Here is a 26,695-nt window from a genome sequence, read left to right on the forward strand (position 1 = left end):
TTCCTCTCCCCTCATAAAATTATCCAGCTTCCCCCTGAAGTGTATCAGTACTGTCCACCTCAACCACTGCCTGTGGGAGCGAGTCCGACATTCTCCCCACTCCCTGTGGGAGCGAGTTCCACATTCTCCCCACTCTCCGTGGGAGCGAGTTCCACATTCTCCCCACTCCCCGTGGGAGCGAGTTCCACATTCTCCCCACTCCCCGTGGGAGCGAGTTCCACATTCTCCCCACTCCCCGTGGGAGCGAGTTCCACATTCTCCCCACTCCCGTGGGAGCGAGTCCCACATTCTCCCCACTCCCCATGGGAGCGAGTTCCACATTCTCCCCACTCCCGTGGGAGCGAGTCCCACATTCTCCCCACTCCCTGTGGGAGCGAGTCCCACATTCTCCCCTACTCCCTGTGGGAGTGAGTTCCACCTTCTCTCCACTCCCCGTGGGAGCGAGTCCCACATTCTCCCCACTCCCCATGGGAGCAAGTTCCACTTTCTCCCCACTCCCCGTGGGAGCGAGTCCCACATTATCCCCACTCCCGTGGGAGCGAGTCCCACATTCTCCCCACTCCCCATGGGAGCGAGTTCCACATTCTCCCCACTCCCCGTGGGAGCGAGTCCCACATTCTCCCCACTCCCTGTGGGAGCGAGTCCCGCATTCTCCCCACTCCCCGTAGGAGCGAGTCCCTCATTCTCCCCAGTCCCTATTGGAGCGAGTCCCCACATTCTCCCCACTACCTGTGGGAGCGAGTCCCACATTCTCCCCACTCCCTGTGGGAGCGAGTCCCACATTCTCCCCACTCCCTGTGGGAGCGAGTCCCACATTCTCCCCCCTCCCTGTGGGAGTGAGTCCCCACATTCTCCACAGTCCCTATTGGAGTGAGTCCCACATTCTCCCCACTCCCCGTGGAAGCGAGTCCCATATTTTCCCCACTCCCATGGGAGCGAGTCCCACCTTGTCCCCCACTCCCGTGGGAGCAAGACCCACATTCCCCTCACTACCCCGTGGGAGCGAGTCCCACATTCTCCCCACTCCCGTGGGAGCGAGTCCCACATTCTCCCCACTCCCTGTGGGAGCGAGTTCAACATTCTCCCCACTCCCCTGTGGGAGCGAGTCCCACATTCTCCCTACTCCCTGTGGGAGTGAGTTCCACCTTCTCTCCACTCCCCGTGGGAGCGAGTCCCACATTCTCCCCACTCCCCATGGGAGCGAGTTCCACATTCTCCCCATCCCGTGGAGCGAGTCCCACATACCCACCCCGTGGAGCGAGTCCCACATTCTCCCATCCCCATGGGAGCGAGTTCACATTCTCCCCACTCCCGTGGGAGCGAGTCCCACATTCTCCCACTCCCCGTGGGAGCGAGTCCCACATTCTCCCCACTCCCCGTAGGAGCGAGTCCCTCATTCGCCCCAGTCCCTATTGGAGCGAGTCCCACATTCTCCCCACTACCTGTGGGAGCGAGTCCCACATTCTCCCCATTCCCTGTGGGAGCGAGTCCCACATTCTCCCCACTCCCTGTGGGAGCGAGTCCCACATTCTCCCCACTCCCTGTGGGAGTGAGTCCCACATTCTCCACAGTCCCTATTGGAGTGAGTCCCACATTCTCCCCACTCCCCCGTGGGAGCGAGTCCCATATTTTCCCCACTCCCCATGGGAGCGAGTCCCACCTTCTCCCCACTCCCCGTGGGAGCGAGTCCCACATTCTCCCCACTCCCCGTGGGAGCGAGTCCCACATTCTCCCCACTCCCCGTGGGAGCGAGTCCCACATTCTCCCCACTCCCTGTGGGAGCGAGTTCAACATTCTCCCCAGTTCCTATTGGAGTGAGTCCCACATTCTCCCCACTCCCCCTGGGAGCGAGTCCCACATTTTCTCCCACTCCCCCTGGGAGCGAGTCCCACATTCACCCCACTCCACATGGGAGCGAGTCCCACATTCTCCCCACTCCCTGTGAGAGCGAGTCCCACATTCTCCCCACTCCCTGTGAGAGCGAGTCCCACAGTCTCCCCACTCCCATGGGAGTTAGTCCCACATTCACCCCACTCCCCTGTGGGAGCGAGTCCCACATTCTCCCCACTCCCCGTGGGAGCGAGTCCCATATTCTCCCCACTCCCCGTGGGAGCGAGTCCCACCATTCTCCCCACTCCCCCGGGAGCGAGTCCCACATTCTCCCCACTCCCCGTGGGAGCGAGCCCCACATTCTCCCCACTCCCCGTGGGAGCGAGCCCCACATTCTCCCCACTCCCTGTGGGAGCGAGTCCCACATTCTCCCCACTCCCCGTGGGAGCGAGTCCCACATTCTCCCCACTCCCTGTGGGAGCGAGTCCCACATTCTCCCCACTCCCCGTGGGAACGAGTCCCACATTCTCCCCACTCCCCGTGGGAGTGAGTCCCACATTCTCCCCACTCCTCATGGGAGCGAGTCCCACATTCTCCCACTCCCCGTGGGAGCGAGTCCCACATTCTCCCCACTCCCCGTGGAGTGAGTCCCACATTCTCCCCACTTCCCCTGGGAGCGAGTCCCACATTCTCCCCACTCCCTGTGGGAGCGAGTCCCACATTCTCCCCACTCCCTGTGGGAGCGAGTCCCACATTCTCCCCACTCCCTGTGGGAGCGAGTCCACATTCTCCCCACTCCCTGTGGGAGCGAGTCCCACATTCTCCCCACTCCCCGTGGGAGCGAGTCCACATTCTCCCCACTCCCGTGGGAGCGAGTCCCACATTCTCCCCACTCCCCGTGGGAGCGAGTCCCACATTCTCCCCACTCCCCATGGGAGTGAGTCCCACATTCTCCCCACTCCCCGTGGGAGCGAGTCCCACATTCTCCCCACTCCCCGTGGGAGCGAGTCCCACATTCTCCCCACTCCCCGTGGGAGCGAGTCCCACATTCTCCTCCACTCCCTTGGGAGCGAGTCCCACATTCTCCCACTCCCTGTGGGAGCGAGTCCCACATTCTCCCCCACTCCGCGTGGGAGCGAGTCCCACATTCTCCCCACTCCCCGTGGGAGCGAGTCCCACATTCTCCCCACTCCCCTGTGGGAGCGAGTCCCACATTCTCCCCACTCCCCGTGGGAGCGAGTTCCACATTCTCCCCACTCCCCGTGGGAGCGAGTCCCACATTCTCCCCACTCCCTGTGGGAGCGAGTCCCACATTCTCCCCACTCCCCGTGGGAGCGAGTCTCACATTCTCCCCACTCCCTGTGGGAGTGAGTCCCACATTCTCCCCCACTCCCAATCAAACCCTTTCATAATTTTAAAGACCTCCAACATGCCACTCCCCAACCTTCCCCTTTCTAAAGAACTCAGTCCTGGCCCGTTTAGTCTTTCTTGACAATTATAACCCCACAGGTTGAGCACCATATTGGTGAACCTTCTTTGCACTTTCTCCACTGCCTTTCCGGTGAGTTATCCTCCTGCGTTAGCGCTGCATCGAATCTGAGGTCGGATAAATATTCTTGCAAAGCTGAGTTAAAGGGGCAGTGATCCTGATTGAAGCATCTGGTAATCTGTTTCTTTGTGAATGTCTTCAAAGAGCCAGCAGACACTGACTGGATCTCTCTCTCACCCCCAGGGGCCAATGGGCACTGACTGGATCTCTCTCACTCCCAGGGTCCAATGGGAACTGACTGGATCTCTCTCTCACCCCCAGGGGCCAATGGGCACTGACTGGATCTCTCTCTCACCCCCAGGGGCCAATGGGAACTGACTGGATCTCTCTCTCACCCCCAGGGGCCAATGGGAACTGACTGGATCTCTCTCTCACCCCCAGGGGCCAATGGGCACTGGCTGGATCTCTCTCTCACCCCCAGCGGCCAATTGGCACTGACTGGATATGTCTCTCACCCCCAGCGGCCAATTGGCACTGACTGGATCTCTCTCTCACCCCCAGGGGCCAATGGGCACTGACTGGATCTCTCTCACTCCCAGGGTCCAATGGGAACTGACTGGATCTCTCTCTCACCCCCAGGGGCCAATGGGCACTGACTGGATCTCTCTCTCACCCCCAGGGGCCAATGGGCACTGACTGGATCTGTCTCTCACCCCCAGCGGCCAATGGACACTGACTGGATCTCTCTCTCACCCCCAGGGGCCAATGGGAACTGACTGGATCTCTCTCTCACCCCCAGGGGCCAATGGGCACTGACTGGATCTGTCTCTCACCCCCAGCGGCCAATTGGCACTGACTGGATCTCTCTCTCACCCCCAGCGGCCAATTGGCACTGACTGGATCTGTCTCTCACCCCCAGCGGCCAATTGGCACTGACTGGATCTGTCTCTCACCACCAGCGGCCAATGGGCACTGACTGGATCTCTCTCTCACTCCCAGGGGCCAATGGGCACTGACTGGATCTCTCTCACTCCCAGGGGCCAATGGGCACTGACTGGATCTCTCTCTGATGTTACGGACCAGGGGTTAGAAAACTCCAAAGTTTATCATGGAGTTCACCTGACCTATAACTGTCCGTTGTTTGTGGCTATGGGGAGCACACGAGTGTGCCTTTCAGCTGTTATTCAAGAGAATTCTTAGGCTCACTGTGCCGAGGTCCCAGGTTCGATCCCGGCTCTGGGTCACTGTCCGTGTGGAGTTTGCACATTCTCCCCGTGTCTGCGTGGGTCTCACCCCCACAACCCAAAGATATGCAGGGTAGGTGGATTGGCCACGTTAAATTGCCCCTTAATTGGAAAAAATGAATTGGGTACTCTAAATTTTAAAACAAATGAGAGTTCTTAGGCACTTTTAATCAAAAAAATCTAACTTTATTCAAGAATTTAGTTGACATTTGTATAAGCACACACAGTGAGATTATTAATGACAAACATAAAGACCCCACACAGCTACAGTAATCTATGTATAACCCTCAATGAATTCCCCCTTAACTGTTCCAATTTAATAACAAAATCCAAGTAAAACCAGAACCACCTTTTCAATGGTGTGGCCCAGCACACGGTATTCTCACTGGTATAAGACTTGTTATTGATACTCTGTCCCCCTTTTCAAACAGCAGATTTCAATCCCTTCCAGAAAGCAATTATCTCTTTTAAGTTACCAAGTAGTCTGGAAACAGCTTTTAAAATGAAGATAGAGAGCGACACGTCTTTCATCCTGTGCAGTTCAAACCAGTCCAAAAACTCAAAGCGAAAGTAAAACTCGCAGCCACAGCCCAGCTCCACCCACACAATGACATCACTGAAGCCATGTGATAAGACAAAAACATTTCTTAAAGAGACACTCCCATGGCAGTTCCCCCAGGGATAATGGACACTGACTGGATCTCTCTCTATCCCCCAGGGACAACAAGATCAGCGAGGGCTGATCTGGACAGTCAGTTCGATGGGTTTCTCCTCCGAGCCCTCGATGGTTTCATCATGGTATTGTCGGAAGAAGGAGACATTGTTTATCTGTCCGAGAATGTCGACAGATATCTTGGACTGACCCAGGTAATGAGAAACATCACCCAAAGGGTTAACGATCCAGATGATGTCCAGATCAGCTGGAATAGCCAGTGCCTCTGGGCCCTAATAATAGAGTCTCTGGGTTCTAATAATGGGTATTGTGGGATGGCTGCAATATAATTTTGGGGAATATCGGGAGTGTAGTTTTGGAGGCTTCAGGTGTGTAACTGTCCAGGTGAATTTGCACAGTTCAGTTTGAAGCTAACCCCAGTTTCTTGGTTGCTAATAGTTGGATCTAGTTGGACACAGCGTCTTCGAGTTTGTTCACCCATGTGATGAAGAGGAGCTGAAGGATTTAGTGACTCTGCAGCAAGGTAACAATAACCTTCCATTACTGCTGACGTGGGTGGTGGTGGGGGGGGGGTGGTGAGGGGGCAGTGGGAGTGAAGGGGAGTGGGATACTGGAGATTGGGACACTGGGGAGTGGGAGCAGAGGAGACTGGTGCTGGGGAAATAGATTTATTAGAAGTGATTCTGGTCGTGTCTGATGACCATGCCTGGGTTAGCCAGACCCTGAGACAGGAAGGGGGGAAAATGGAGATGGAGACACTCCCATCACCTCCACACACACCCGTAACTGGGTCTGAGGAGTTACCTGATGGGTGGGAGCCATCAGAAAAAAATAACCCAAATAATTAACCAACTCAACAATTCTGGCTAACCAACTCAGCTAGTGTCTAACTATCTCGCTGACACTGATTAACCGGCTCAGTTACTGACTGACACTGACTAACTAACTCACTGACACTGACTAACCAGCTCAGTTACTGACTGACACAGACTAACTAACTCACTGACACTGACTAACCAGCTCAGTTACTGACTGACACAGACTAACTAACTCACTGACACTGACTAACGGCTCAGTTACTGACTGACACAGACTAACTAACTCACCGACACTGACCAACCGGCTCAGTTACTGACTGACACAGACTAACTAACTCACTGACACTGACTAACCAGCTCAGTTACTGACTGACACAGACTAACTAACTCGCTGACCCTAATTAACCGGCTCAGTTACTGACTGACACTGACTAACTAACTCACTGACACTGACTAACCAGCTCAGTTACTGACTGATACTGACTAACTAACTCACTGACACTAACTAACCGGCTCAGTTACTGACTAACACAGACTAACTAACTCACTGACACTGACTAACCAGCTCAGTTACTGACTGATACTGACTAACTAACTCACCGACACTGACCAACCGGCTCAGTTACTGACTGACACTGACTAACTAACTCACTGACACTGACTAACCGGCTCAGTTACTGACTGACACTGACTAACTAACTCGCTGATCCTAATTAACCGGCTCAGTTACTGACTGATACTGACTAACTAACTCACTGACACTGACTAACCGGCTCAGTTACTGACTGACACAGACTAACTAACTCGCTGATCCTAATTAACCGGCTCAGTTACTGACTGACACTGACTAACTAACTCACCGACACTGACCAACCGGCTCAATTACTGATTGACACTGACTAACTAACTCGCTGATCCTAATTAACCGGCTCAGTTACTGACTGATACTGACTAACTAACTCACTGACACTGACTAACCGGCTCAGTTACTGACTGACACAGACTAACTAACTCACCGACACTGACCAACCGGCTCAATTACTGATTGACACTGACTAACTAACTCGCTGATCCTAATTAACCGGCTCAGTTACTGACTGACACTGACTAACTAACTCGCTGACACTGACCAACCGGCTCAGTTACTGACTGACACTGACTAACTAACTCACTGACACTGAATAACCGGCTCAGTTAATGACTGACACTGACTAACTAACTCACTGACACTGAATAACCGGCTCAGGTACTGACTGACACAGACTAACTAACTCACTGACACTGACTAACCAGCTCAGTTACTGACTGATACTGACTAACTAACTCACTGACACTGACTAACCGGCTCAGTTACTGACTGACACAGGCTAACTAACTCACCGACACTGAATAACCGGCTCAGTTACTGACTGACACAGACTAACTAACTCGCTGACCCTAATTAACCGGCTCAGTTACTGACTAACCGGCTCAGTTACTGACTGACACAAACTAACTAACTTGCTGACCCTAATTAACCGGCTCAGTTAATGACTGACACTGACTAACTAACTCACTGAAACTGACTAACCGGCTCAGTTACTGACTGACACTGACTAACTAACTCACTGACACTGAATAACCGGCTCAGTTACTGACTGACACAGACTAACTAACTCGCTGACCCTAATTAACCGGCTCAGTTACTGACTAACCGGCTCAGTTACTGACTAACCGGCTCAGTAACCAGTGGCCCAGTGACGGAATCTCTTGCCCAGTTCACTAATGAAGCCACTCTCTGGTTTGATCCCTCCAATGGCAGGCATGCCTGTGAAGCAAGACGGCCACACGGAGAGAGATTTCTTCATGAGGATGAAATCCACTCTATCCAGTCGCGGACGCACTGTCGCCATCAAATCAGCAACGTGGAAAGTGAGTAACATGCTACTAAACCGATCACCATGACTACCCTCAACCATGGCCTTAGTCTGCGCTCGACATTCCTGAGCAAATCATTAAGTTATACAGGGCTACAGTTCAATGGGCACTGACCCATGTTGGGGAAAAGTTCAAAGGGCACTGACCCATGTTGGGGAAAAGTTCAAAGGGCACTGACCCATGTTGGGGAAAAGTTCAAAGGACCCATGTTTTTTAAAATAAATTTAGAGTACCCAATTCTCTTTTTCCAATTAAGGGGCAATTTAGCGTGGCCAATCCACCTACCCTGCACATCTTTGGGCTGTGGGGGTGAAACCCACGCAGACACGGGGAGAATGTGCAAACTCCACACGGACAGTGACCCAGAGCCGGAATCAGACCCGGGTCCTCGGCGCCGTTAGACAACAGTGCTAACCATTGCGCCATTGTGCCGCCCTTAAGGACTGTCCTATTGACATTGACCCATGTCAGGGTGCAGGCTCTGTATCTTCTTTGAGTTCATGGTTGAGTGTTTAGTTGAAGGTGAGACCCAGGGGAAGGGCTTGTTTAGGGTCGAGGAGCCTGGCGGTTTACATTGAAGAGACAATGTTCAACCGAAATGTTTAACCGGATGCCTTTGCCAGGTTCTGCACTGCACGGGACACATGAAGAGGTGTGAGGTGAGCAGCAAGATACCCGATTGCGAATTCCCGGAATCCCCGATGTCCTTCCTGGTGATGATCTGTGAACCTATTCCACACCCATCCACCATTGAGATGGCGTTGGACACCAAGACATTCCTGAGTCGCCACAGCCTGGACATGAAGTTCACTCACTGTGATCAGAAGTAAGGAGATGGCCTAACGGCGGAATTGTAGTCATGTGAGAGCGGGTCGATTGTGTCCGGGTTTGAGCTCCGCACTTTGGGAAGGATGTGAAGCCATTAGAGAGGGCGCAGGAACGATTTGTGAGATTGGTTTGGGGGATGAGGGAATTGGGTTCGGCAGATAGATTGGAAAAGCTGGGAATGGTCACCTTGGGGTAGAGAGGTTTGATGGGACATTTGATCGGGAGCTTCAAAATCACCAGGGGTCTGGACAGAATGGGGAGGAGAAACTGTCCCCCATTGATGGAAGGATTGAGAACAAGAGTTTAGGTGACAGGCAAAGGAGACAACAGGGACATGAGCGAAACCTTGCCACCCAGCAAGTGGGTAGGATCTAGAATGTGGTGCCTGAGAGGGAGGCCGACCGGATCGAGGCTCTGAAAAGGGAAATGGGATCATCACACGAAGGGAAAAAAGATGAGCAGGTCTGTGGGGGAAGGGCCAGTGGAGTGGGATGGCTGACGTTCTCCTGCGTAGAGTCGGAATGGGCTCGATGGGCCAAATGGCGGAGTGGGGGTTTGAACCCACAACCTGTCGAGCCAGGGCTGATGGCACATTATGAGGGTGATGGGTTTCTGTGAGGTGTTCCATGAGACTGACGCAGAAAGAGCGAAGGTCACCTCAAGCCGAGTTGGCGCGTGTGGCTTGGGAGATGGTATCGTTTCCCATTGACTTGCTGCCCTTGTCCTTGGAGATCAGGGGGAGGGGGGGAGGGGGGGGGGGGGTGCTGCTGCTGTAACCCTGGAGATTGCCCAATCATTGGTTTCATCTGAACAGTAACAAAATGACACGAAAGTTGATCTTTAGTGATCATGTCCCAGAGCTCTCAGTGTTCATTTCAACCATTTGTCAATGTCCCAGCCCTTGGAATGAGAAAGGGAAGTCCAATCATTTCCAGGAAACAGTCCTTAACTGTCAGGGACCACCAGCCGCTGGCAAAACACATACAAAACACATTTGGGCAGCACGGTAGCATTGTGGATAGCACAATCGCTTCACAGCTCCAGGGTCCCAGGTTCGATTCCGGCTTGGGTCACTGTCTGTGTGGAGTCTGAACATCCTCCCCGTGTGTGCGTGGGTTTCCTCCGGGTGCTCCGGTTTCCTCCCACAGTCCAAAGATGTGCAGGTTAGGTGGATTGGCCATGATAAATTGCCCTGAGTGTTGGGTGGGGTTACTGAGTTCTGGGGATAGGGTGGAGGTGTTGACCTTGGGTAGGGTGCTCTTTCCAAGAGCCTGTGCAGACTTGATGGGCCGAATGGCCTCCTTCTGCACTGTAAATTCTATGAACATTCTATGAAAACATGGAACCATGGGATCATAACAATACACAACACACACCGGCCCGTAACACACTAAACACCACGCCAACACACACCGGCCCGCAACAACACACCAATTTTATGATTTATGATTCTGAGCTCCTGTTGGCCAATCATGACTCTCCCTCTGTCCCTGCAGAATCACTGATCTGATTGGTTATCACCCAAAGGCAATGCTTGGCCACACTTCCTACGAATTCTACCATTCGCTGGACTTCAATCACATGACCAAGACACATCGCACCTGTAAGTATCTCCCCTTCTGTAATTGTCCACGTCAGTCCACCATTGAACAAGGCAGTGACTCAAATAACAACACAGCCGGAGGGAATTTGATGGGGACAGTGTAGAGGGAGCTTTACTCTGTATCTAACCCCATGCTGTACCTGACCTGGGAGTGTTTGATGGGGACAGTGTAGAGGGAGCTTTACTCTGTATCTAACCCCGTGCTGTACCTGTCCTGGGAGTGTTTGATGGGGACAGTGTAGAGGGAGCTTTACTCTGTATCTAACCCCGTGATGTACCTGTCCTGGGAGTGTTTGATGGAGACAGTGTAGAGGGAGCTTTACTCTGTATCTAACCCCGTGATGTACCTGTCCTGGGAGTGTTTGATGGGGTTACTCTGTATCTAACCCCGTGATGTACCTGTCCTGGGAGTGTTTGATGGAGACAGTGTAGAGGGAGCTTTACTCTGTATCTAACCCCGTGATGTACCTGTCCTGGGAGTGTTTGATGGGGACAGTGTAGAGGGAGCTTTACTCTGTCTCTAACCCTGTGCTGTACCTGTCCTGGGAGTGTTTGATGGGGACAGTGTCGAGGGAGCTTTACTCTGTATCTAACCCCGTGATGTACCTGTCCTGGGAGTGTTTGATGGGGACAGTGTAGAGGGAGCTTTACTCTGTATCTAACCCATGCTGTACCTGTCCTGGGAGTGTTTGATGGGGACAGTGTAGAGGGAGCTTTACTCTGTATCTAACCCCGTGCTGTACCTGTCCTGGGAGTGTTTGATGGGGACAGTGTAGAGGGAGCTTTACTCTGTATCTAACCCCGTGCTGTACCTGTCCTGGGAGTTTAATAAGAACATAAGAACTAGGAGCAGGAGTCGGCCATCTGGCCCCTCGAGCCTGCTCTGCCATTCAATTAGATCATGGCTGATCTTTTGTGGACTCAGCTCCACTTTCCGGCCCGAACACCATAACCCTTAATCCCTTTATTCTTCAAAAAACTATCTATCTTTACCTTAAAAACAAGTAATGAAGGAGCCTCAACTGCTTCACTGGGCAAGGAATTCCATAGATTCACAACCCTTTGGGTGAAGAAGTTCCTCCTAAACTCAGTTCTAAATCTACTTCCCCTTATTTTGAGGCTATGCCCCCTAGTTCTGCTGTCACCCGCCAGTGGAAACAACCTGCCCGCATCTATCCTATCTATTCCCTTCATAATTTTAAATGTTTCTATAAGATCCCCCCTCATCCTTCTAAATTCCAACGAGTACAGTCCCAGTCTACTCAACCTCTCCTCATAATCCAACCCCTTCAGATCTGGGATTAACCTAGTGAATCTCCTCTGCACACCCTCCAGTGCCAGTACGTCCTTTCTCAAGTAAGGAGACCAAAACTGAACACAATACTCCAGGTGTGGCCGCACTAACACCTTATACAATTGCAACATAACCTCCCTAGTCTTAAACTCCATCCCTCTAGCAATGAAGGACAAAATTCCATTTGCCTTCTTAATCACCTGTTGCACTTGTAAACCAACCTTCTGTGACTCATGCACTAGCACACCCAAGTCTCTCTGAACAGCGGCATGCTTTAATATTTTATCGTTTAAATAATAATCCCGTTTGCTGTTATTCCTACCAAAATGGATAAAAAGTGTTTGATGGGACAGTGTAGAGGGAGCTTTACTCTGTATCTAACCCCGTGCTGTATCTGTCCTGGGAGTGTTTGATGGAGACAGTGTAGACGGAGCTTTACTCTGTATCTAACCCTGTGACAATGAAAAGATCCCCAGTACCTCTCTCTCTGCTCCCTCTCTCCATACACACTCCCACTGAATGAAAAGATGTCTGATTTGAAGCTCAGTTTCTGTCAATCGCTCCTCACGTCAGTGCTATCAGTTGTGATGGGGTGAAAATTGAAGAGAAGGAAGCAGAGGGATTTAAGAATATCGAAGTGTTCAGTCAGCTTCAGTCCTCCTGAATTTCAGATCTTCCTCCGCATATCCCTCCTCCTCCTACCAGCTTCCCTCAGCTCAGACCCTCATCACCCCATTGCTCAACCCAACCCCTCACTCCTACCTTCCCTCCATTCCCCCCTCAATCTCACCTCCCTCACAATCAACGGCCTCACCCTTACCCTGCCTCACTCTTCCTTTCCTTCACTCTCCCTCCTCATAAAGTCACCGACAAGACCCTTCGGCCCATCGAGTCCGCACTGGTCAGAAACAAGCCCTTAACCATTCTAATCCCATTTCCCAGCGCTTGGCCCATAGCCGTGTCTGCCCTGGGATCACAAGCCCACATCTAAATACTCCTTCAATGTTCTGAGGGTCTCTGCCTCCACCACCCTTTCAGGCAGCGCGTTCCAGACTCCCACCACCCTCTGGGTGAAAAGGTTTCCCCCCACATCCCCTCTAAACCTCCTGCCCCCTAACCTTAAATCTCTGCCCCCCGGTCACTGATCCCTCCACCAAGGGGAAAAGTTTCTTCCTGTCTACTCTATCTGTGCCCCTCATAATTTTATACATCTCAATCATGTCCCCCCTCCCCTGCTCCAAGGAAAACATGAACAGCAACAGCCCCAACACTGATCGTTACACAATCCCATTGGGCATAATTATTGCCAGCACCCCTGCTGTTTCCTCCCTTCCCTCACTCAACAGCCTGGGGTACATTTCATCTGGCCCTGGATATTTGTCTACTTTTAAGCCTGTCAAACCACTCAGAGCCTCCTCTCTGTCTCTGTTGATCTCTTTAATTTCATTACAGTCCTCCTCCCTGATTTCTATACCCAAACCGTCCCTCTCACGAATGAACACTGACACAAAATATTCATTTAGGACCCGAAGTACATCCTCCGGCTCCACACTACCACTGTGGTCCTTGATGGGCCCTACTCTTCCCCTAGGTAGCCTTTTACTCTCAGTTGTACATCATTCAGTCTCTCCTCCCTCTGTTCCCTCAGTCACTTCCTCCCTCCCTCTCTCAAACCTGAACTTGGTGTCACTGCAACCCACCCCCTCGCTCCGTGACTCTTTCGACCCCTGCAACCCCCCCCCCCCCCCCCAACCCCAGCGTGGGCCTGTACCTTTTTTTTTTATAAATTTAGAGTACCCAATTATTTTTTCCAATTAAGGGGCAATTTAGCATGGCCAATCCACCTACTCTGCACATTTTTGGGTTGTGGGGGCGAGACCCACGCAGACACGGGGAGAATGTGCAAACTCCACACGGACAGTGACCCAGAGCCGGGATCGAACCTGGGACCTCAGCGCCGTGAGGCAGCTGTGCTAACCACTAGGCCACCGTGCTGCCCTCGTGGGCCTGTACCTGAGGCTCTGTCTGCTGGGAGAGGCTGGAGGCCCTCCGGGCCTGTTATACCTCCCAAAGCCTGTTGTGGTTCATCCGAGGCCACCATGGCAACACGGTCTTTTTTGGAATCTGTCGCTGTAATTGGATCCTGCTGTTTACTCACGGAAACAGCTGAAGACATCTGCTAAGAAGCTGTCAGTAACCCTGAGTTGTACGTGGCTCGAGAACCTCCATGAATACAGCCAGCGCTACAAAAACAAGTTGCACTAACACAGCGCCTTTCACACCCCACAATTCATCACTAGAGCTTTATCTGACAAAATTTGAAGCATGCAAGATGGGCGGCACGGTAGCACAGTGGTTAGCACCGTTGCTTCACAGCTCCAGGGTCCCAGGTTCGATTCCCGGCTTGGGTCACTGTCGGTGAGGAGTCTGCATGTTCTCCCCGTGTGTGCGTGGGTTTCCTCCGGGTGCTCCGCTTTCCTCCCACAGTCCAAAGACGTGCAGGTTAGGTGAATTGGCCGTGCTAAATTGCCCAGAGTGTCCAAAAAGGTTAGGTTGGGTTACGGGGATAGGGTGGAGGTGTGGGCTTGGGTAGGGTGCTCTTTCCAAGAGCCGGCGCAGACTCGATGGGCCGAATGGCCTCCTTCTGCACTGTAGATTCTATGAAATTCTATTAGACCCGATAACCGATATAACCGAACAGAACTGAAAGCTCTTCTTATGGAGCACCTTAAAGGAAGACAGAGAGGCAGGGAAGTTTACGGAAGAAATTCCAGAGTTTAGGGCTGCAGTCAGCTTCAAATGAGGGGTGATTAAAATCGGGGATATGAAAGAGGGTGGAATTGGAGATGCCCGGATACTCCGGGAGGATGTAGGATTGGATGGGACTGCAGAGGTAGGGAAGGAGCGAGGACATGGAAGGATTTGAGAATCGGACCGAGCTCCATACCATCTGGGGTGGCCGAATGCCCCCTGACCCTCAGGGCCCAGCATCTCCATTATTAGTTCCCTGCTGTTACGGCCGCTCCCCAGGTCAATTTCCCAAATTTGCTCACCGGGATGAGATCCCTCAGTTTGTCATCCTCCATTCCCCTCCGTGGGAACTCTCCCAGCGCCCGCTCGCAACTGGCCAAGAGCCCAGAGCAGCACCCTACTTGTCAATGTTCAGCTGGGACACCCTGGGGAGGAGGGATGCACTGTCTCCCTTTCTTTATTCAAACCCTTCTGTCGATCACAACACGATTAATCTAAACAGGATCCCTTCCTTCGCCCATATCTTTTCCCAATCCCAATATTTATCTTTATAAAGGATTTATCTTGAACCAGGATTCTCGAGTTAAAGGTAGAGTTTATTAACTATCAAAAGGTAAGAAAATGATGGACCAAATCCATTCATACTGATCAGGTGTGAGAATTGAGTCCAAAGTAAGCTTTACAACAGTATGCAAAGTCCTTGGTTCGTGAGGAGTGGATGATTGAGCTTTGCGCCTGTTGCGATTTGTGATTCCAGTATTGCTGATTTCAGCAGGCCAGCAGTCAGTTTTGAGATTACAATCTCCTGCAGTTTGGTGGTGAAACTTCTCTGTTTCTCAATCAGCTGTGTCTTTGCTGACATGTCTTACTTCAACAGTCAGAGAGAGAGAGATACCAGCAAGAGTTTTGCAGGGGTGCTGTTCGATGTCACACACACTCAGACACCCCCAGCACACGGTACACAGATACACACTCGCTCACTCACGCTCTTTAGGGGCAGCAGGGTAGCATGGTGGTTAGCATAAATGCTTCACAGCTCCAGGGTCCCAGGTTCGATTCCCGGCTGGGTCACTGTCTGTGTGGAGTCTGCACGTCCTCCCCGTGTGTGCGTGAGTTTCCTCCGGGTGCTCCGGTTTCCTCCCACAGTCCAAAGATGTGCGGGTTAGGTGGATTGGCCATGCTAAATTGCCCGTAGTGTCCTAAAAAAGGTTAAGGGGGGGTTGTTGGGTTACGGGTATAGGGTGGATACGTGGGTTGAGTAGGGTGATCATGGCTCGGCACAACATTGAGGGCCGAAGGGCCTGTTCTGTGCTGTGCTGTTCTATGAAATGCTCTCTCTCTCTCATATGTTGATATTCCCGGCTATTTCTGCAGCCTAACCGTCCTCTCTGCTTTCTTTCCAGTGCTGAGTAAGGGACAGGTCACCTCAGATCATTACCGTTTTCTGGCCAACAATGGGGGCTATGTCTGGCTCAAGACCCAGGCCACCGCGATCTATAACAGCAAGAACTCGCGGCCTGAATGCATCGTGTGCATCAACTTTGTGCTCAGGTGAGTTATCAGCAACGATTCGCTTGGACACGGTGCCGGGGGCAATGTGCGGGCGGGGGGGGGGGGGGGATCCTTGCCGAATGTTGGCACTAATACCTCTTGTGGAGGGCGAGTAGATGCAGAACGCATCATTTTAAGAATTCTCATCCTCATGTTCCATCTCTCTATGAGCCTTGTCCATCCCTACCTCTAATCTCCTCCATCCTCGCAACCCTCTCTGCATTCATCTAATTCTGGTCTCTCGACCATCCCCTGATTTTAATCACGCCACCATTGGCGACAGCCATCAGCTGCCTAGGGTCCCGAGTTCTGGAATGCCATCCCGAAACCTCTCCGCCACTCTCTCCTTGATTCCGGCATTGGGTCACTCTCTGTGCGGAGTTTGCACGTTCTCCCTGTGGCTGCGTGGGTCTCCTCCGGGTGCTCCGGTTTCCTCCCACAAGTACAAAGCTGTACGGGGTGAGGTCGAGGGAGAGGTGGGATGGAAAATCCCGGCAAGTATTAACCGATGCCAGCTGCTTGTCCGATGTTTGACCACCTCTCTGCTCTCGGCCCCTGCAGTGCAGTGCTGGAGGACACGGTCATCTTCTCCTTAGACCAGACCCGCGGGATCCGGGAACTGGCCGCTGATCTCGGGAAAAGCCAGGATCTCCTCACCCAGTGGAACGATAACCCCGAGAAACTGGAAGAGCTGGCACCAACTCCTGGAGATACCATCGTACCGCTGGAGTTGACAGGTACCCGCGGGGCACAGAGATAGGAGCCGCGGGTTGTTACTGGTCATTATTTTTGGGGGGTCTACAGTGTCTTTGACAAGCTCAGAGCCAGTGAATCTTCTCTTGGATGTAAGAAATTCCACACTCCAATTAATGCACAGCAAGATCCCTCAGTACTGACCCTCTGACAGTGCGGCACTCCCTCAGTACTGACCCTCTGACAGTGCGGCACTCCCTCAGTACTGACCCTCTGACAGTGCGGCACTACCTCAATACTGACCCTCTGACAGTGCAGCACTCCCTCAGTACTGATCCTCTGACAGTGCGGCACTCCCTCAGTACTGACCCTCTGACAGTGCGGCACTCCCTCAGTACTGACCCTCTGACAGTGCAGCACTCCCTCAGTACTGACCCTCGGACAGTGCAGCACTCCCTCAGTACTGACCCTCGGACAGTGCAGCACTCCCTCAGTACTGACCCTCTGACAGTGCAGCGCTCCCTCAGTACTGACCCTCTGACAGTGCAGCACTCCCTCAGTACTGACTCTCGGACAGTGCAGCACTCCCTCAGTACTGTCCCTCTGACAGTGCGGCACTCCCTCAGTACTGACCCTCTGACAGTGCAGCACTCCCTCAGTACTGACCCTCTGACAGTGCTGCACTCCCTCAGTACTGACCCTCTGACAGTGCAGCACTCCCTCAGTACTGACCCTCTGACAGTGCAGCACTCCCTCAGTACTGACCCTCTGACAGTGCGGCACTCCCTCAGTACTGACCCTCTGGCAGTGCAGCACTCCCTCAGTATTGACCCTCTGACAGTGTGGCACTCCCTCAGTACTGACCCTCTGACAGTGCAGCACTCCCTCAGTACTGACTCTCTGACAGTGCAACGCTCCCTCAGTACTGACCCTCTGACAGTGCAGCATTCCCTCAGTACTGACCCTCTGACAGTGCGGCACTCCCTCAGTACTGACCCTCTGACAGTGCGGCACTCCCTCAGTACTGACCCTCTGACAGTGCAGCACTCCCTCAGTATTGACCCTCTGACAGTGTGGCACTCCCTCAGTACTGACCCTCTGACAGTGCAGCACTCCCTCAGTACTGACCCTCTGACAGTGCAGCACTCCCTCAGTACTGACCCTCTGACAGTGCGGCACTCCCTCAGTACTGACCCACTGACAGTGCGGCACTCCCTCAGTACTGACCCTCTGACAGTGCAGCACTCCCTCAGTACTGACCCTCTGACAGTGCAGCACTCCCTCAGTACTGACCCTCTGACAGTGCAGCACTCCCTCAGTACTGACCCTCTGACAGTGCGGTACTCCCTCAGTACTGACCCTCTGACAGTGCGGCACTCCCTCAGTACTGACTGTCTGACAGTGCGGCACTCCCTCAGTACTGACCCTCTGACAGTGCGGCGCTCCCTCAGTACTGACCCTCTGACAGTGCAGCACTCCCTCAGTACTGACCCTCTGACAGTGCGGCACTCCCTCAGTACTGACCCTCTGACAGTGCAGCACTCCCTCAGTACTGACTCTCTGACAGTGCAGCACTCCCTCAGTACTGACCCTCTGACAGTGCAGCACTCCCTCAGTACTGACCCTCTGACAGTGCGGCACTCCCTCAGCACTGACCCTCTGACAGTGCGGCACTCCCTCAGTACTGACCCTCTGACAGTGCGGCACTCCCTCAGTACTGACCCTCTGACAGTGCGGCACTCCCTCAGTACTGACCCTCTGACAGTGCGGCACTCCCTCAGTACTGACCCTCTGACAGTGCGGCACTCTCTCAGTACTGACCCTCTGACAGTGCGGCACTCTCTCAGTACTGACCCTCTGACAGTGCGGCACTCCCTCAGTACTGACCCCCTGACAGTGCAGCACTCCCTCAGTACTGACCCTCTGACAGTGCGGCACTCCCTCAGTGCTGACCCTCTGACAGTGCGGCACTCCCTCAGTACTGACCCTCTGACAGTGACGCACTCCCTCAGTACTGACCCTCTGACAGTGCGGCACTCCCTCAGTACTGACCCTCTGACTGGGTGGCATTGATTTTACTTCCTTTATGTGTTTAGCTCGGTTGGGTTCAAAAGCTTTCCACTTCACCAAAACGCTCTCCGAAGACGGTGAGGTGACATTGCCACCGGAGGAATTCTGTACCCCCGAACTCTGCCAACTTCTGTCCCCCATCTTTGGCCATTCAGAGGGATTGAGATGGAAGAGCAGCAAAGGGCAGGACACGGAGCCACTAAACCAGGTCCTGGAGAGTGAGAGGAAAAAGGCCAAGACTCCAAAGGCTACAATCCCCGGACTGGGGAACGATGAAAGTTCAGACATGGTGAGTGTGGAATTATTGAGGGGCAGGAGTTACTTTGCACTGTCGATAATAATGTCACCGGGGGGGGGGGGGGGGACTTATTCTCGCTGGAGTTTAGGATGAGAGGGGATCTGGTCGAGGTGTAAAAATACTAAAAGGAATTGTTAAAGTAAATTGTAGGCCAAATGTTCCCCCTTGCCGGCAATCTAAAAGGAGAAATCACGGTTATAGGTTGAGAGGCGGTAGATTTGGAACTGAGATGAGGAGGAACTATTTCTCGTCTAGGGTGGTGAATTTGTGGAACTCGCTGCCCCATAGTGCAGTGGAATCTGAATCATTAACTGGCTTCATGAAGGCGATAGATATATTTCTGATTTTAAAAATGGGTTAAAGGGATAAGGGGAACAGGGAGGGAGGTGGATTTGAGACCAGGAAGAGATCAGCCATGATCTGATTCAATGGCAGAGCAGACTCGAAGGGCTAAATTGTTAACTTCTGCTCTTAATTCCGATATTCCTATGTTCCGTTGAACAATGTATTTTCCATTTTTAGAGAGTTCTCCACTCCTCCACTGAAGGTGCTGACTCTCACTGGGACACAGTTCCTGAAGGTGCTGACTCTCACTGGGGCACAGTTCCTGAAGGTGCTGACTCTCACTGGGACACAGTTCCTGAAGGTGCTGACTCTCACTGGGACACAGTTCCTGAAGGTGCTGACTCTCACTGGGACACAGTTCCTGAAGGTGCTGACTCTCACTGCGATACAGTTCCTGAAGGTGCTGACTCTCACTGGGGTACAGTTCCTGAAGGTGCTGACTCTCACTGGGGTACAGTTCCTGAAGGTGCTGACTCTCACTGGGGTACAGTTCCTGAAGGTGCTGACTCTCACTGGGACACAGTTCCTGAAGGTGCTGACTCTCACTGGGGTACAGTTCCTGAAGGTGCTGACTCTCACTGGGGGACAGTTCCTGAAGGTGCTGACTCTCACTGGGGGACAGTTCCTGAAGGTGCTGACTCTCACTGGGACACAGTTACTGAAGGTGCTGACTCTCACTGGGGTACAGTTCCTGAAGGTGCTGACTCTCACTGGGACACAGTTCCTGAAGGTGCTGACCCTCGCTGGGGGACAGTTCCTGAAGGTGCTGACTCTCACTGGGATACAGTTCCTGAAGGTGCTGACTCTCACTGGGACACAGTTGCTGAAGGTGCTGACTCTCACTGGGATACAGTTCCTGAAGGTGCTGACTCTCACTGGGGTACAGCTCCTGAAGGTGCTGACTCTCACTGGGGCCAGTTGCTGAAGGTGCTGACTCTCACTGGGACACAGTTCCTGAAGGTGCTGACTCTCACTGGGGCCAGTTGCTGAAGGTGCTGACTCTCACAGGGGGACAGTTCCTGAAGGTGCTGACTCTCACTGGGGCCAGTTGCTGAAGGTGCTGACTCTCTCTGGGGGACAGTTCCTGAAGGTGCTGACTCTCACTGGGGTACAGTTCCTGAAGGTGCTGACTCTCACTGGGACACAGTTCCTGAAGGTGCTGACTCTCACTGGGGGACAGTTCCTGAAGGTGCTGACTCTCACTGGGGCCAGTTGCTGAAGGTGCTGACTCTCACTGGGATACAGTTCCTGAAGGTGCTGACTCTCACTGGGATACAGTTCCTGAAGGTGCTGACTCTCACTGGGACACAGTTCCTGAAGGTGCTGACTCTCACTGGGATACAGTTCCTGAAGGTGCTGATTCTCACTGGGGTACAGTTCCTGAAGGTGCTGACTCTCACTGGGATACAGTTCCTGAAGGTACTGACCCTCACTGGGGTACAGTTCCTGAAGGTGCTGACCCTCGCTGGGGGACAGTTCCTGAAGGTGCTGACTCTCACTGGGGTACAGTTCCTGAAGGTGCTGACTCTCACTGGGGTACAGTTCCTGAAGGTGCTGACTCTCACTGGGGTACAGTTCCTGAAGGTGCTGACTCTCACTGGGATACAGTTCCTGAAGGTGCTGACTCTCACTGGGGTACAGTTCCTGAAGGTGCTGACTCTCACTGGGGGACAGTTCCTGAAGGTGCTGACTCTCCCTGGGGGACAGTTCCTGAAGGTGCTGACTCTCACTGGGACACAGTTCCTGAAGGTGCTGACTCTCACTGGGACACAGTTCCTGAAGGTGCTGACTCTCACTGGGACACAGTTCCTGAAGGTGCTGACTCTCACTGGGACACAGTTCCTGAAGGTGCTGACTCTCACTGGGACACAGTTCCTGAAGGTGCTGACTCTCACTGGGACACAGTTCCTGAAGGTGCTGACTCTCACTGGGACACAGTTCCTGAAGGTGCTGACTCTCACTGGGACACAGTTCCTGAAGCTGCTGACTCCCACTGAGGGACAGTTCCTGAAGGTGCTGACTCTCACTGGGGGACAGTTCCTGAAGGTGCTGACTCTCACTGGGACACAGTTCCAGAAGGTGCTGACTCTCACTGGGGGACAGTTCCTGAAGGTGCTGACTCTCACTGGGGCCAGTTGCTGAAGGTGCTGACTCTCACAGGGGGACAGTTCCTGAAGGTGCTGACTCTCACTGGGGCCAGTTGCTGAAGGTGCTGACTCTCTCTGGGGTACAGTTCCTGAAGGTGCTGACTCTCACTGGGACACAGTTCCTGAAGGTGCTGACTCTCACTGGGGGACAGTTCCTGAAGGTGCTGACTCTCACTGGGACACAGTTCCTGAAGGTGCTGACTCTCACTGGGGGACAGTTCCTGAAGGTGCTGACTCTCACTGGGGCCAGTTGCTGAAGGTGCTGACTCTCACTGGGATACAGTTCCTGAAGGTGCTGACTCTCACTGGGATACAGTTCCCGAAGGTGCTGACTCTCACTGGGACACAGTTCCTGAAGGTGCTGACTCTCACTGGGATACAGTTCCTGAAGGTGCTGATTCTCACTGGGGTACAGTTCCTGAAGGTGCTGACTCTCACTGGGATACAGTTCCTGAAGGTACTGACCCTCACTGGGGTACAGTTCCTGAAGGTGCTGACCCTCGCTGGGGGACAGTTCCTGAAGGTGCTGACTCTCACTGGGGTACAGTTCCTGAAGGTGCTGACTCTCACTGGGGTACAGTTCCTGAAGGTGCTGACTCTCACTGGGGTACAGTTCCTGAAGGTGCTGACTCTCACTGGGATACAGTTCCTGAAGGTGCTGACTCTCACTGGGGTACAGTTCCTGAAGGTGCTGACTCTCACTGGGGGACAGTTCCTGAAGGTGCTGACTCTCCCTGGGGGACAGTTCCTGAAGGTGCTGACTCTCACTGGGACACAGTTCCTGAAGGTGCTGACTCTCACTGGGACACAGTTCCTGAAGGTGCTGACTCTCACTGGGACACAGTTCCTGAAGGTGCTGACTCTCACTGGGACACAGTTCCTGAAGGTGCTGACTCTCACTGGGACACAGTTCCTGAAGCTGCTGACTCCCACTGAGGGACAGTTCCTGAAGGTGCTGACTCCCACTGAGGGACAGTTCCTGAAGGTGCTGACTCTCACTGGGACACAGTTCCTGAAGGTGCTGACTCTCACTGGGACACAGTTCCTGAAGGTGCTGACTCTCACTGGGGGACAGTTCCTGAAGGTGCTGACTCTCACTGGGACACAGTTCCAGAAGGTGCTGACTCTCACTGGGGGACAGCTCCTGAAGGTGCTGACTCTCACTGGGATACAGTTCCTGAAGGTGCTGACTCTCCCTGGGACACAGTTCCTGAAGGTGCTGACTCTCACTGGGACACAGTTCCTGAAGGTGCTGACTCTCACTGGGACACAGTTCCTGAAGGTGCTGACTCTCACTGGGACACAGTTCCTGAAGGTGCAGACTCTCACTGGGACACAGTTCCTGAAGGTGCTGACTCTCACTGGGACACAGTTCCTGAAGGTGCTGACTCTCACTGGGACACAGTTCCTGAAGGTGCTGACTCTCACTGGGACACAGTTCCTGAAGGTGCTGACTCTCACTAGGGGACAGATCCTGAAGGTGCTGACTCTCACTGGGACACAGTTCCTGAAGGTGCTGACTCTCACTGGGGTACAGTTCCTGAAGGTGCTGACTCTCACTGGGGGACAGTTCCTGAAGGTGCTGACTCTCACTGGGGGACAGTTCCTGAAGGTGCTGACTCTCACTGGGGTACAGTTCCTGAAGGTGCTGACTCTCACTGGGGGACAGTTCCTGAAGGTGCTGACTCTCACTGGGGGACAGTTCCTGAAGGTGCTGACTCTCACTGGGGTACAGTTCCTGAAGGTGCTGACTCTCACTGGGACACAGTTCCTGAAGGTGCTGACTCTCACTGGGGGACAGTTCCTGAAGGTGCTGACTCTCACTGGGACACAGTTCCTGAAGGTGCTGACTCTCCCTGGGACACAGTTCCTGAAGGTGCTGACTCTCACTGGGATACAGTTCCTGAAGGTGCTGACTCTCCCTGGGACACAGTTCCTGAAGGTGCTGACTCTCCCTGGGACACAGTTCCTGAAGGTGCTGACTCTCACTGGGATACAGTTCCTGAAGGTGCTGACTCTCCCTGGGACACAGTTCCTGAAGGTGCTGATTCTCACTGGGACACAGCTCCTGAAGGTGCTGACTCTCACTGGGATACAGTTCCTGAAGGTGCTGACTCTCACTGGGACACAGTTCCTGAAGGTGCTGACTCTCCCTGGGACACAGTTCCTGAAGGTGCTGACTCTCTCTGAGGGACAGATCCTGAAGGTGCTGACTCTCACTGGGACACAGTTCCTGAAGGTGCTGACTCTCCCTGGGACACAGTTCCTGAAGGTGCTGACTCTCTCTGAGGGACAGATCCTGAAGGTGCTGACTCTCACTGGGACACAGTTCCTGAAGGTGCTGACTCTCACTGGGGGATAGTTCCTGAAGGTGCTGACTCTCACTGGGACACAGTTCCTGAAGGTGCTGACTCTCACTGGGACACAGTTCCTGAAGGTGCTGACTCTCACTGGGGGATAGTTCCTGAAGGTGCTGACTCTCACTGGGGTGCAGTTCCTGAAGGTGCTGACTCTCACTGGGACACAGTTCCTGAAGGTGCTGACTCTCACTGGGGGACAGTTCCTGAAGGTGCTGACTCTCACTGGGACACAGTTCCTGAAGGTGCTGACTCTCACTGGGGGACAGTTCCTGAAGGTGCTGACTCTCACTGGGACACAGTTCCTGAAGGTGCTGACTCTCACTGGGGGACAGTTCCTGAAGTTGCTGACTCTCACTGGGGTACAGTTCCTGAAGATGCTGACACTCACTGGGGTACAGTTCCTGAAGGTGCTGACTCTCACTGGGACACAGTTCCTGAAGGTGCTGACTCTCACTGGGGGACAGTTCCTGAAGGTGCTGACTCTCACTGGGGTACAGTTCCTGAAGGTGCTGACTCTCACTGGGACACAGTTCCTGAAGGTGCTGACTATCACTGGGGTACAGTTCCTGAAGGTGCTGACTCTCACTGGGACACAGTTCCTGAAGGTGCTGACTCTCACTGGGGTACAGTTCCTGAAGGTGCTGACTCTCACTGGGACACAGTTCCTGAGTCCATTTGGATATTTGTGACATAAAAATAGCATTAAAAATTTCAGAGGGGTGAGGTTATTACAATGTGACATTGACAAAGGATGGGACGGATTGTCCTTCCCCCCGCGACACATTTAATGCCCGACCCGCCGGCGGGATTCTCCGTTACACCAGCTGGTCAATGGGGTTTCCCATTGTGGGGCAGCTCCACGCAGTCGGGAAACCCCCGGACATGGGAAAGAACGGAGAATTCCGCCAGCGGAAAATCCTGCCCAAAGTGTCATCTCCACAGGAGAATGTGCGGGAAGGGGGTGACTGGGGTTGTTGAGGGGTCAGTGGGGTTGGTCAGGGTGACTGGGGTTGAGGGGTTAGTGGGGTTGGTCAGGGTGACTGGGGTTGTTGAGTGGTCAGTGGGGTTGGTCAGGGTGACTGGGGTTGAGGGGTCAGTGGGGTTGGTCAGGGTGACTGGGGTTGAGGGGTCAGTGGGTTTGGTCAGGGTGACTGGGGTTGAGGGGTCAGTGGGGTTGGTCAGGGTGACTGGGGTTGTTGAGGGGTCAGTGGGGTTGGTCAGGGTGACTGGGGTTGAGGGGTCAGTGGGGTTGGTCAGGGTGACTGGGGTTGAGGGGTCAGTGGGGTTGGTCAGGGTGACTGGGGTTGAGGGGTCAGTGGGGTTGGTCAGGGTGACTGGGGTTGTTATGGGGTCAGTGGGGTTGGTCAGGGTGACTGGGGTTGAGGGGTCAGTGGGGTTGGTCAGGGTGACTGGGGTTGTTAAGGGGTCAGTGGGGTTGGTCAGGGTGACTGGGGTTGAGGGGTCAGTGGGGCTGGTCAGGGTGACTGGGGTTGAGGGGTCAGTGGGGTTGGTCAGGGTGACTGGGGTTGTTATGGGGTCAGTGGGGTTGGTCAGGGTGACTGGGGTTGAGGGGTCAGTGGGGTTGGTCAGGGTGACTGGGGTTGTTAAGGGGTCAGTGGGGTTGGTCAGGGTGACTGGGGTTGAGGGGTCAGTGGGGCTGGTCAGGGTGACGGGTTGCTGAAGGGTTGGCGGGGTTGGTCAGGGTGACTGGGGTTGTTATGGGGTCAGTGGGGTTGGTCAGGGTGACTGGGGTTGAGGGGTCAGTGGGGCTGGTCAGGGTGACTGGGGTTGAGGGGTCAGTGGGGTTGGTCAGGGTGACTGGGTTGAGGGGTCAGTGGGGCTGGTCAGGGTGACTGGGGTTGTTGAGGGGTCAGTGGGGTTGGTCAGGGTGACTGGGGTTGAGGGGTCAGTGGGGTTGGTCAGGGTGACTGGGGTTGTTGAGGGGTCAGTGGGGTTGGTCGGGGTGACTGGGGTTGAGGGGTCAGTGGGACTGGTCAGGGTGACTGGGGTTGAGGGGTCAGTGGAGTTGGTCAGGGTGACTGGGGCTGAGGGGTCAGTGGGGCTGGTCAGGGTGACGGGTTGCTGAAGGGTTGGCGGGGTTGGTCAGGGTGACTGGGGTTGAGGGGTCAGTGGGGTTGGTCAGGGTGACTGGGGTTGAGGGGTCAGTGGAGTTGGTCAGGGTGACTGGGGTTGTTGAGTGGGTTAGTGGTATTGTTAAAGGGTCAGTGAGGTTGCTGGGTGGGTTAATGGTGTTGCTGTGGAGTTAATCAGGTTTCTGGAGCTCGATGGGAACACTGGGAAATGTGTTGCTGTGTTTTTGGTGTCCTAAAGTTTAATTTTTTTCCCACTTTACAGAAGTGTGATATTAAGGATTTCTGCTTCAACATGGAGGTTGTTCAAAATCTGATTGCACTCGACAGCAAAGCTGAGGAGACTGAGACAGACCAGGTCAGTCACATTCCCGCAGTGTTAACCTCTCCAATTTTCCTGCTCACGACTCTGAACGTACAAGGTTCAGGATGTTCTACAAACACTCACTGCTTCTGAATTAGAGAGGTCAGGGAAATGAAATGAAATGAAAATCGCTTATTGTCACGAGTAGGCTTCAAATGAAGTTCCTGTGAAAAGCCCCTAGTCGCCACATTCCGGTGCCTGTTCGGGGAGGCTGGTACGGGAATTGAACCTGTGACGCTGGCCTGCCTTGGTCTGCTTTAAAAGCCAGCTCTTTAGCCCTGTGCTAAACCAGCCCCTATCAGCCAGAACTCTTGACCCTGATCATCACCT

At 53.6% G+C, this 26,695-nt stretch overlaps 1 protein-coding gene across 1 annotated transcript in view; it reads left to right on the top strand.

Annotated features, from left to right (window-relative positions):
• Positions 1 to 5,247: 5,247 nt before the first annotated feature.
• The window catches only part of LOC119957722 (hypoxia-inducible factor 1-alpha-like), a 33,204-nt gene continuing 11,756 nt past the window's right edge, over positions 5,248 to 26,695 (top strand). Inside the window, exons 1-9 of the mRNA XM_038785800.1 lie at positions 5,248 to 5,430; positions 5,675 to 5,759; positions 7,856 to 7,965; positions 8,595 to 8,797; positions 10,296 to 10,402; positions 15,851 to 15,998; positions 16,560 to 16,735; positions 18,788 to 19,050; positions 26,267 to 26,359. Of these exons, the coding sequence (XP_038641728.1) occupies positions 5,248 to 5,430; positions 5,675 to 5,759; positions 7,856 to 7,965; positions 8,595 to 8,797; positions 10,296 to 10,402; positions 15,851 to 15,998; positions 16,560 to 16,735; positions 18,788 to 19,050; positions 26,267 to 26,359 (1,368 nt within the window). The remainder of the gene's footprint in view (positions 5,431 to 5,674; positions 5,760 to 7,855; positions 7,966 to 8,594; positions 8,798 to 10,295; positions 10,403 to 15,850; positions 15,999 to 16,559; positions 16,736 to 18,787; positions 19,051 to 26,266; positions 26,360 to 26,695) is intronic.

This window comes from Scyliorhinus canicula, chromosome 27 (genome assembly GCF_902713615.1).
Source record: "Scyliorhinus canicula chromosome 27, sScyCan1.1, whole genome shotgun sequence".
NCBI classification, from domain to species: Eukaryota; Metazoa; Chordata; class Chondrichthyes; order Carcharhiniformes; family Scyliorhinidae; genus Scyliorhinus; species Scyliorhinus canicula.